General features: G+C 33.8%; 1 protein-coding gene across 1 annotated transcript in view; it reads left to right on the top strand.

The window, feature by feature from the left end:
• The window catches only part of BRWD1 (bromodomain and WD repeat domain containing 1), a 111,782-nt gene extending 100,634 nt beyond the window's left edge, over nt 1-11,148 (top strand). Inside the window, exon 42 of the mRNA XM_045540682.1 lies at nt 7,785-11,148. Within this exon, the coding sequence (XP_045396638.1) occupies nt 7,785-8,176 (392 nt within the window). The 3' untranslated portion in view covers nt 8,177-11,148. The remainder of the gene's footprint in view (nt 1-7,784) is intronic.
• The last annotated feature ends 253 nt before the right edge of the window (nt 11,149-11,401 follow it).

Here is an 11,401-nt window from a genome sequence, read left to right as displayed (position 1 = left end):
ACTTCATAGGTTATGCTACTCCAGTGTAAGTGGCCATTCCTAGCTTGTTTGTGCCTGAAGATGGACTTGATTCAAATGGTTTACATATTTAGTAGGTAAGGGGTATATTACAGTACTCCTGCCTTTAAGTTATTTATTGGCCCTTATTGTGTTTGGTTTCAGACAAAATTAACCCTTTTCTCCTGTGAATCTTTGAGGTGGCAGATAAGGAAAAGCATCAAACACTGGTATCACTGTTAGGGTGCGTTCTTACATGTTCCTACTTTTTAGTTATCTATTCCATTCGACATGGTAGGAGGTACTTTTTCTAAGGATGTTTTGGACATTACCAATTGAGATAGGTGGGTCATGTGATGGCTTGGAGAGCCATCACCACTTCAGAACTATGATGCTTTTCTTCTCAAAGCTTGTGTTAAGTGTATAGTAGACAGACTGATTTATGATAAGTGTCCTCTACTATGGACCTGAAAAAATTAATGGGATGCCTTTTACTTCCCTAATTTTAAGAACTGGTAACAGATGTTAGATACATTAATTTATTTAAACTCTTCTTCAGCTTCTTTGTTTTATAATCTATTCTCAGGGTTATTAACTCCATGTTTACCATCATCTGCAAAAAGGTACCAAAAAAATCCATAAATGAATATGGAATACGTTCAATAAGTACCTAAATTCTTTTGGCAAACTGATACTTTGACAGTTTAGGCTTCATTAATGGAACTGTTCTCATTCTTTGGACTGAATTAACTGGTCATTGATTGATCAATCAATTACTAATTTTTCTTTTAATCTAAAATGGTTAGACCCTTGTGTATAGAAGCAGTATTTTGGTTTAATCAGATTTGGTTTCATCAGAAGAAGCAAGAATGGACCTGGTAACTTTAAAAGCATGACTGACAATGTTAGCTTCTCAAGTTCTGAAATAAAACTAAGGGAATATGGAGAAAATAATTTTTATGGGTTTTTTTGGTTATGGTGCTATTCCTAAGGTTAACTTTGAATATGTGACACACTCCTAAGTACCTTTAAAGAAAATTAATAAATCATTAATAGTTAACAATGTTTACATTGAGCACTAGAACATGTTTGACTTTCTTTCTCCTTTATGCGAAATGCACAGGGATTTAATGCACAGGTGTACTTTAATGTTTAGGATCAGTTTGTATTTTTCTTGAGAGAAAGACAAAGGTTATAAATTGAATGTGAACTGATCCGGAAATCAGTGCTATAGCTTTCCATTGCGCTTGAAGTTCAACTTAATGGTGTATACAAAAAAAAAAATTCTACTTTTTTGTTTCCTGTGGTTGTGTATGTCCAGAATCCTATGAATTTATTCATTTATGATTTTCAAGAAAATGTTTTGAGGTATTCAGATTTGATTTTTGCTTCCTTTGAAAGACTAATTTTATAATACTAATACCAAGCATATTACGGAAAAAAATTTCAACATTTAAAAGATGAGATTTAAAAAGCACTTTTTTCATGTCCTACTTATTTAAAAAGGGTATACTGACAATGTGAAATAACTTATGAATAAAAGGAAAAGTTTATCCCATATTCAGATAATTCCTAGGGTGGTCATTGTCACCCCTTCCTGCTTTTTTTTTTTAAGTGGAAAATCTCAGATTAAGTCATTTCTCAATTTAGTGATTCTTGGAAAGAATGATATAGCAGTTATTCACAACTTCCAAGTTATAACAGAAAGATTCTTCCAAACATTAGAAAGTTGTACCTAAAAAGGAATTGGTTTTATAAGAAAATGGAGGGAAGGGACTTATGTCTTAAGAAAAGGCACTTCAAAACCTAAAAGTGCAAATTGAAAAAGCAGATATAAAACAAACCAATAAAAACACCATCTGATGGTATTACTGTCCCTAAATTAAGATGCATCACTAAGCCCTTTGCACTCATTGACTTCTTCAGTGAAAATTCTAACACTGTGTACACACTACATTTCCTGTCTCTCTTCTAGACATTTTCTCATTAGAATAATCAGAACACAATTTATTAACCTCAGTGTATGGTATTAAAAACTACATTGGAAGGATTGTCATCTCTTCTGTCAGTATAAGTTGAATTTCATTGCGCCAACGGAAAAAAAAAAAAACCCTAGAGGTTTGTATATCAGTAGACTGCAAGAACATTGTTAAAGGTGCATACAGTATTTTTTCTGTTTTCCGTTATAGTCTGATTTATTGAATTTTCAATAACATTTAAGTGGCTAGAAAAAGGTCTTTGTGCTTTGCCCTTTTACAGCTGAAATAACCAGTTCCATTCTTTTCATCAATAAGTCAAAATATTTACTATATCAGGTATTTTGTAGTTTTCTTACATTGTATGGAAATAATAGTTCAGTTATTGTAGTATGATGGAGTGAACGCACAGACGAGCTTTTCACATGTTAATTATTTTTGAAGTTATACCTCTGAACCTCTGTGGATATTGGGGAATTACCTAAAGCAGAAACCCTAAGAAATTTGCAACTTACCAGTTTGAGTCTTCTCTCTTATCCTAGTATTTGGGAACATAAGGACCAAACCAAATAAATTTGTCAAAGCTAGGGAGAAAATGGAGCATTGTGGAAAGAATTTAGAAGCCAAGTAGATTAGTAAATGTCAATCCTACTTAATATTTCAAATGGTGATTAGAAAGGACTAAAGAGTAAAGTATGTCATGCTGAGGGCTGTGTTTTCTCATATTTTAAGAAAATTTTTAAAGCTCTTTAATTACAAATGTTGCCTGAGGATACATGGTGATACTCAAGAGATTTTTACCAGTCTTTTTAATAATCTGTCAAGCTGATTCCTAATATATTAATAGGTAGAAAAATATCAAGGTTCTTAATTGGTGTGTGTTCAAGGTTTGGTTTTCTAGATTTGATGGAGTGGGGGAGAGTCATAACATTTGGATCCTACAAATCTGCAGGCAGCATGTAAATAACGATACATCTGTTTCTTAAGTATGGAAAAATGAGTAGTTTCATTGAATTATCCATGCTACGGTATATTTTCTGGTCATATTTTAGTTCTTAAGTCAGTTTTAAGGTAAGTTTTATCATTTACTAAAACTCTTAAATGGAAATTTGGACTGTGAAAGGGAAGAGGTAATCTAACTAAACTAATTGAAATGAGATGATCAGTTAGAGAATGTATGGACCATAGCAGCTCTATCCTTTATTCCGCAAGGTAAATAATTTAAAAATTACCTTTTTTGAACAGTGGTTAAAAGTTAAAAGACTCTCTAATTTTTAATATATTGAAGTTAAATTTCTGAGTGTGGATCAGTCCTTGGATTGTACCTACACATTCAGTTCACCTATAAAATTCCAACCATGTCATTATAGAGGCCTGTCAAAAAAGCAAATCTTTAATTTTCCACTCGAACATAAGATCTTTAATGTTCTAAATTAACTCATTCATCTAGGAATGAGTTTTAGTCAATTACTAACTAAAATGGTAGAGCATAAAAAATTTAGCATTGTCATCTTAACTAGCAAAAGGCTTAAAAAAATCACTCCAAGCCAAATACATTCTAGCTGGTTAATTCCATAAGGTCTGCATTATGCTGTCAATTTCCTTTTCAACTCAAATTTATCTCTTGTCCTAAGTAGTTCCCCACTGGTAATTTCTTCTTCTTGTGCAGGTAGAATACAGGGATGCAAGGTGTAAATATGAGCTGGGGGGGACTGAAGTGAGGTTGCTTAAAAAAAGGGGTTTGTCACTAGATGGTCTGTGACCCTGCTTCTTTTCATTAATAAGGTAGATTGAAAACCTACTTAACTTCTGTTACTCTATGCTGCCTACATTTGGTGTGAAAAGCTCTGAGATCTCTCTTATAAAAAGTTAACTAAGCAGGTAAGCATAGGTACTTGAATTCATACTTCACAAAGTTTTTACTAGATTTTTATAGAATAATTGGTAATAGCCATCACAAATCTTTTGAGAATTGTAGGAATGACTTACCAATTACTTTCTAGGGATGAGAGAAAACTGTATTGTGATAAGCTACATTAGCTATAGTTTCAAAACAAAAAATTTGCAGGTTGTGTGGTGCCCATCATGTAAATTGAACCCTAAAAAGTGAAGAACAATTCTAGTTTACTGAATTATTTCTGACAGTTTCTTCACTTGATGATGCCATAGAAGTTAAGGCTACAGTGTTACCAGCTTCCCCTAGAAAACAGAAAAGTACTTAAAAACCTGCTGAGTTACAGAAACCATTTTATTCTATGGTCATTCTCTAAAGATACTTCAGATTATGGGGTTCTTTTGGGAATTTATGTTTTAAGAGAATGACTATCATTGATAAATGCTATTTGCTTTCTGAATTTTGGGATCATTTCAGTACCCTTCAATGAAGGGCAGACAAAGAAGAGAGGATATATCTCTGGACCAGTTCTGATAAACGGCTTGCTCAAGGGAGGTTATAATTTACAACTAAAAGGTTTACCCAGTATGTGGATTTGATTTATCCATCAACCACACCAACCAATAATGTCAAGACTTCAAAAGAGTATGAAACAGTAGTACATTTTCATTTTTAGACATTATTTTCTCATTCTCAAATTTGCTTTAAATGCTCCAATTTAAAAAATACAGATCAGATTTAAAAATTTTAATGCTTCTATAGTAATGATGTGAAGTTTTTGGACTTAGGAAAACAGTTTTGTATGATGAAATACCATAATTGGAATATAAGTAATCCTTAAAATGTAGAAATTAGAGATTAATGTTTTGAATCATATAACTGTCTATATCCAAATTTCTGTTCACCACAGACCATTTTAGAACACACAAAGATACCTGAGTTATAATTGAAAGTGGTCATTCAGGTAAACTGTCATGGAGTGCTACTACAGATGGAAATTCTTACACTACTGATGTGTTTTTGCCATACCCAATTAGGAATCATTTACAGGAAAGCAACAGTGCCGCAAGCATTCAGTGACTTTCCCAACACATGTGACTGACACAAGACCATCGGGAAAGTAGGATTTGTGGGTTTGTACTGACTACTTAGTATTAAATAACACTGTCACAAATGTATTGTTAGAGCAGCATTCTCCAAAGTTCTTAAGCTTGTACCCTAACACATTTGCCTTCTCTGAATTATCCTGTATATATTTCTAAAAACTGTAGTTTTTCTCAAGGAGAATAAAGCACTTTATAATTTACCCAATTTTCAGTAATAAAATTAACACTGACTTAAAAGTATGTTATTTTTTTAATTCCCCACATTCACTCTTCTGTCTTCCTCAGTTCTTATGATTCTGTGAAGTTCCTGTTTTATTAATACTGCATAAGACTTAAGAGATACAGCTTTATCAGCTTTATCACTGTATACAAAATAATTTTCAGATTCTCCGTCTGGCATAGTTCTTTATTTGAAGTTCAAATTTCCTTTAAAAAATATTTTTAAACACCTATTTTTAGTTTTTTTCTGCAGAATCTTAACTTTTCCTTTATTCTAGATTACAAATAATGTCTTGGAGCTAGTATTACTAGATTGTCAGTATAGGTACTTCCATAATTGCCTCAACTTAAATCATTTTGTTACAAATGTTTAGTTGAAATGGGATTTTATTTACATGAGTCAACTGGATGGATATGTTGTTGTGGATAAACGGGTTGTCTAATGTTTTTTCAACATGCAAATGGTGCAGGCAGTAGATAATAGTTTATTCTCATCCTATAATGAATTACAAATTTCACCTTAATTTTGTTATATATTTAAAATTGTTTCATTTACCTTTTGTAATAATTTATATTCTAGCATTTGCCTAACGTTGATTTAATATGTTAAAGATTTATTTGGATATAGAGTTGATCTGTTGGAGGTACTAGTTCATGATTTTTAAATTCCTAAGAAAAAAAGCCTTTGAGGTGGTAGACACTATAAGCCACTTCTCTTTCCACAGAGCCCACCCAAAGGAGGTGAGAAGGGTATAGTGCATGGGAGTAATGTTACGATGATCATCTTAGCCTACTAAAATGCCATTTACAATGCCTGGTGACTTACACTGAACAAAACATGGTGTCCTTAGAATTTCACTGCAAAAGCATGTGAATCACATAAGTTAACTGGCAAAAAGGACTGATGGGTGTGTCGTGGAGTTGCTCTGAGTGTAGTATTTCCTAACCTATTGTGGGGAGAGCTCTTCTTGAACTTAGAGAAAGCTCAATTTCACAGACTTAAGGGAAAATCTGAGCTTTCATGGTGATGGTAGAGGACTTCTTGTAATTCAGGCTACATGAACATGTCCACAGAAACAGTTTTTACTTGTACTCATTTGCCCTTTCATCAGCTTGGTAACAAAAGGGTAAATGTCCCTGTAAAAGAAAAAACTAAGGCTGGTACTTGGTAGTTCTTTGCTACAGAATAACTGTTCTTGATAGTGCCTGACCAAAGAAGCCCATATTTTCTAATACTTAGCAGTAAAGAAAAGAATATGGTGGCGTCCTCAGAAGTCTAATGTGGATGCAAGACATCACCTGTGGTTATTTTAGTGATCTACAACCTGTCTTTATTGACTGAAAAATGCCTAGAAACTTCAGGTGGAATCTTAACACTGCCTCGTGAAGACTATTGTGTACCAAAGCAGTTTTAGATAATTTGGCTCTTCATGGCTGCAAGACTAGCTTGTCAACAGATAATACCTGAAGTTCAGGGTCTAGTGAACTTCAGATGCATACAAGAAATGCCACTTCTGTTCTAGAAGAGTACTAATTAGACCTGTTTGTGCGATTTGAAAATCTGGCTTTGAGACATTGGCAAACATAAAAATATCTGAGCTCTCCTAAGTTTGGTAAACTTGGAGTAGTAGGTCTGGCATCATGTGGTTCCTCTGCACAACTCCAGTGTGCTCTCAAGCCACCCTCTGAAAACTGCCTCAGTCTGCGTGAAGGACTTAACCTCTCCAGAGTGCTTTTTGTTCTGCCTGTTGGCTGGCAAATCCCTTCACAATTTTTAGCTCTAAAATAACACTTCCTCCAAGGAAGCCTGCCTTGATCCCTTAGGCTGCTAGGTTAGGTTTCCAGTACATATTCTCCTAGCACTCTATTTTTTAGCTCCTTAAAGCAACTATATGTATATGGGTATAATTATTTTTAGAATCTTTATCCTAATCCTGTGTGTGGCACATAGCTAGGTCAGAAAATATCTGAATAACAGTAAAGATTTAATAATTATAAAAATGCTGTAATATTCGAAGCAATGAATCTAAGATTAATGTCACATTTCAGTTATATAAAACAAACTTACACATTCTTTTTGTCTACAAATTACCAATTTTTGGAATAAAGGAAATACTGGTCTTAGAATTAAAACCTTAAGGATCTTTTGAAACCAGAGCTGATGCTGTGTCATCAGTCATGGTAGCATTTTCTTCATGTTTAGTTTCTAAAGAAATTATTTCAGAACTTCTATTAAATATTTTAAAGTAGTTAGAGGGTTAGAAATGATACCAAAAATTTAAAGCATATATGGTTCTATTTTAAAAATTTGGATTTTAAAGTGGTTTTAGATGAGTGGTTTTACGATGCTGAAGGAATTTTTAATCCCATTTTAATAAATCTGCTGTTTTGAGTGACAGTTATCATTATAGACTGTAGATAAGGAAATGTAAGGTTATATCAATGTCAAAAAGCTTTAGTATTATCACTTATGTTTTTTAATTTAGCAGTGTTTTAAAATTGAGGAATGAGTGTTATTGAGGAATGTAAGTAGTAGTAAAATCTTGTGTTACAAGATTTTTGCATTTACATGAACTTTCACTCATTTTTCAGAATCTGTTCCTAGAGACAGAGAACCCAATACAAAAATGAGAACATGTATGCATAATGAGAAGGATGCAGTGCAAATGCCTAGTGAAACTCTGAAAGCAAAAATGGTACCTGAGAGAGTTCCCCGCAGATGTGCTACTATTGCTGCAAATAAAATAAAGATAATGAGTAATCTAAAAGAAACGATTTCAGGACCAGAAAATGTCTGGATTAGGAAGAGTAGCAGAAAACTGCCCCATCGAAATGCTTCTGCTGCGGCTAAGAAAAAATTACTGAATGTTTATAAAGAGGATGATACAACTGTAAATTCTGAAAGTGAAAAAGAGCTAGAAGATATTAATACCAAAATGCTTTTTTTTAGGCGGTTCAGATCCTGGAAAGAAAAAGCACAATAGTGACTATGAGAATGTAGAAGTGGTGTCTGAAAACAATTGGGCCACAAGTAAACTGGCAGTTGCATTCTGCTCCTAGCTCTAAAGTCAATTCCTTATTGGCATCTTTCAAGGAATTTTCTAAAAGCCATAATCCAGTGGGTCAAAGTAGGAGGAAGGCTTCCTCCCCATCAGCTCTTGTACAGACAGCACACTACAGGGAATTCTGAGGAGGAAATAGATTGTGGAGCCTGTAGTGGAGAGGTGGAAAGAAAGGACACATGGCTTGCTATAAGATTACGGTTTCTTTCCAGAAAGCAAGGGCCTTGAAGAAATCTCTTGATTCCTTAGAGGAAGAAAATAATGGGAAGTGTACAGGGTATGTAGGAAAAACGCCAAGGACTGAAAAAATGTCAAAATCTCAACCTGATGCTAATTTTAAGGGTTCTCCATTAGCATATAAAAATTTACTATCATGATTATGGTGTCATTACTGAAATTAGAAGGAAAAAAAATTAGGCTTATTTTCAAAGGAAGTGTAGTGAGCCTATTTGACTTTTGAGTGAAGCAAAAACTTTGCTCCAGATCCAGTCCTTATAATTCACATCCCAAAGGTCAAAACCAATTTAAACTAACTAGAAGGACCAGGGGATTCAAGGATGGGGATGTTGATTATTGAGTTCTGAAGTAAGAATGTTGGAAATAGACAATTAGAGAAAGTCCATTAATGTCTTATTTTGTTTATAATACTGGAATTCATACTGAATGATGACCACTTGATATGACTAATTCAGGGAATATATATTTTTCTATGAAAGATGAATGTGACAGCTTTTCCTTATTTCTACTTTTACGTAGCAGCATTTGCAGAAATGCCAAAATGTGCCTCATTAAGAGGCAGGTCTTAGAAAATAGAAAGTATAACTTAAGATCAAAACAGCCGTATTTTTAAATGATACAGTGAAATCCTCTCATTTCTCTATAGCACCTTAAAAGTTAGAACCTGAACACTATGAGCAAATTTACTGCAGTCTCATCCCAACATACTTTAATGGCAGCATGTCTGGTCCATTTCATTGTGGCCTTTGCTAGGATCAGAAAGTCTGGTCATGGTACAATAAAGAATTTATTTGCAATGGGGTTTAATTTGTTAATAGGTATGTGTTGAAATTAAGATTACCAGATTAAATGAATGTACTGTCAAATCTTTATAACATAGTAACGTGTTATTGGAAAAAATAGAAGTTGTTTTCCCATTTAAAATCTGTGAATATTATATGATTTGCATGTATAAATCTGAAAAAGTAAACTATAGAAACCTAAAGGTTTCTATTCCTTTTTTATTAAGCCTAATGCATATTTTTTGGTTATACAGATGGACCAAGTGTCTAGATTACTTGAGAAATTTGTGTGTGGCTGCATGTCTGTTTTAAAAAAGGCTTTATTTGTGTGGATTTTTTTCTTTCTTTCTTTTTTTTTTTTTTTTTTAGCATAAGCCAAAATATTCTAACCTACAGAGTCTGTGTCCTTTGCTCTCATTGTACTATACTTCCCTCTGAAATACTGCTCCCCAGTATCTTGTGTTACTAGTACAGGTGAGAAAGGGAAGAATTCCTAATAAACTATTACTTTTAGGTGCATGGGGTTTGATTTTTGAGTTCTAATGCTTAAAAACTTATTTCCAGTTCTAAATTTACACTCAATTTACAATAGAAATTTCTTGTTGGGTATGTTATATCAACAGATACCATAAAGTGAAAATATTTAAGTTTCAGTGAAAACTATTTTATGCAAAGTTTTTTGGCAATTTCAGTGTAATGAAAGAATTTAAGTTTTGAATTTATAATTCACTGTGGTGGGGTTAATTTCTGTTAGTATTTGTGATTGTATCATCAGTTTTTCATAATGGAATCCCTTTTCTGGCGTAGTATTTAATTTGAACATATGTTTGCCTTTATTTTTCTAAGTGCCTGGCCTAAATTTATTGTAACTGCATGAAATAAGCATTTGTTTAAAATTTAACATTCTTGTAAAACTGTTCTCTCTGAAATGTATGCAGAATTTAAATCATGGCCAAATGTATTATCATTACCTACTATTTACTATAATTTTACTCAGCTTTGCGGAAAATATTTCTTCATAATGGAACTGTGAAATCAAATTGAAGATCTTACTGGTAAAAATGACAAATTATTTAACAAAAGGACTAAGACAAATGGTGCCCAAACAACCTTTTTATTCTGCAATTCAGTTATTATATTAGACCAATTAACCCGGGAGTCCTAATGTAGTTTTAAAATACCGTATTGTTAATCTTGTATATTCTGTCTCATTAAGGATACCCAAAGTTTTCTAAGCTCTTACTGGCTAGCAATTTGGTCTTAATTTGTTTATTCTTAAATGTTCACATTTTGCTTCAAAATCCAAACCCAAATTTTTTTTTGCAATAGATGTGTAAAATTGCTAAATACTGATTTTATGTAAGTGATTTGGTGGATCATTATTTCTCCACATCTTAAAACAAGATGTTTCTAGCAACTTTGAGGTTTTTTTTTTTTTTCCAAATCTGAAGAGGCTCCCTCTGACCCCGTAGTAAAATTTACCTTTGTGACTACTGACAAGGTCCCAAAATGCAGGCAATGCTATGTATTTCAGCACAGCTAAATAGGAAACTCTTTTCTTTTCTCGTTGCAGTACTGGTTATTTTCATTTTCAGTTAAGTTATGGTAGTTTTCCCCTTTTTCTCTTGCTTGGGATAGTGCTCCTTGAACTCTGTCTTCCAACACATTTTAAAGAAAACCAATTAAGAAACAATCACATACTTATTAATGAAAGCCTATTTAAAAACTTTTTTGTATTACAGATGACCAAGTTTAAAAAAGAGCAAACTATTTTTACATTCTCATAAAAATGTTTTTTAGATCAGCTTGACAATCATCAGCTTTTGAAATGTGAATTCCTATTGCCAGAGTAAAGGTCTCAGTTTTATACCACCACGAAGCATTGTATTTCTTCTGCCCCCTTCCATCCGCGCTGTGTCCACTGTCCCCAGGACTCGCCTGGACCCTACACCGGCGCAGGGCCGCGGGGTGCCAGGTGCAGCCGTTCGCCTTCATCGGCCTGTGAGCCCTCAGCACTGCCCCAGGGCCGCCACCTACCTGGGCCATCGATGTTTGAAGGTGCTTAAGTGCAGAGTTCACCCCGTCACTCCTAAAGGAGAAAGAAAAGGGAAACGGAGAGAAGGCGGGG

Source organism: Lemur catta, chromosome 1 (assembly GCF_020740605.2).
Source record: "Lemur catta isolate mLemCat1 chromosome 1, mLemCat1.pri, whole genome shotgun sequence".
NCBI classification, from domain to species: Eukaryota; Metazoa; Chordata; class Mammalia; order Primates; family Lemuridae; genus Lemur; species Lemur catta.
The sequence above is the reverse complement of the archived record's forward strand: the minus strand, read 5'-3'. Positions and strand labels throughout refer to the sequence as shown.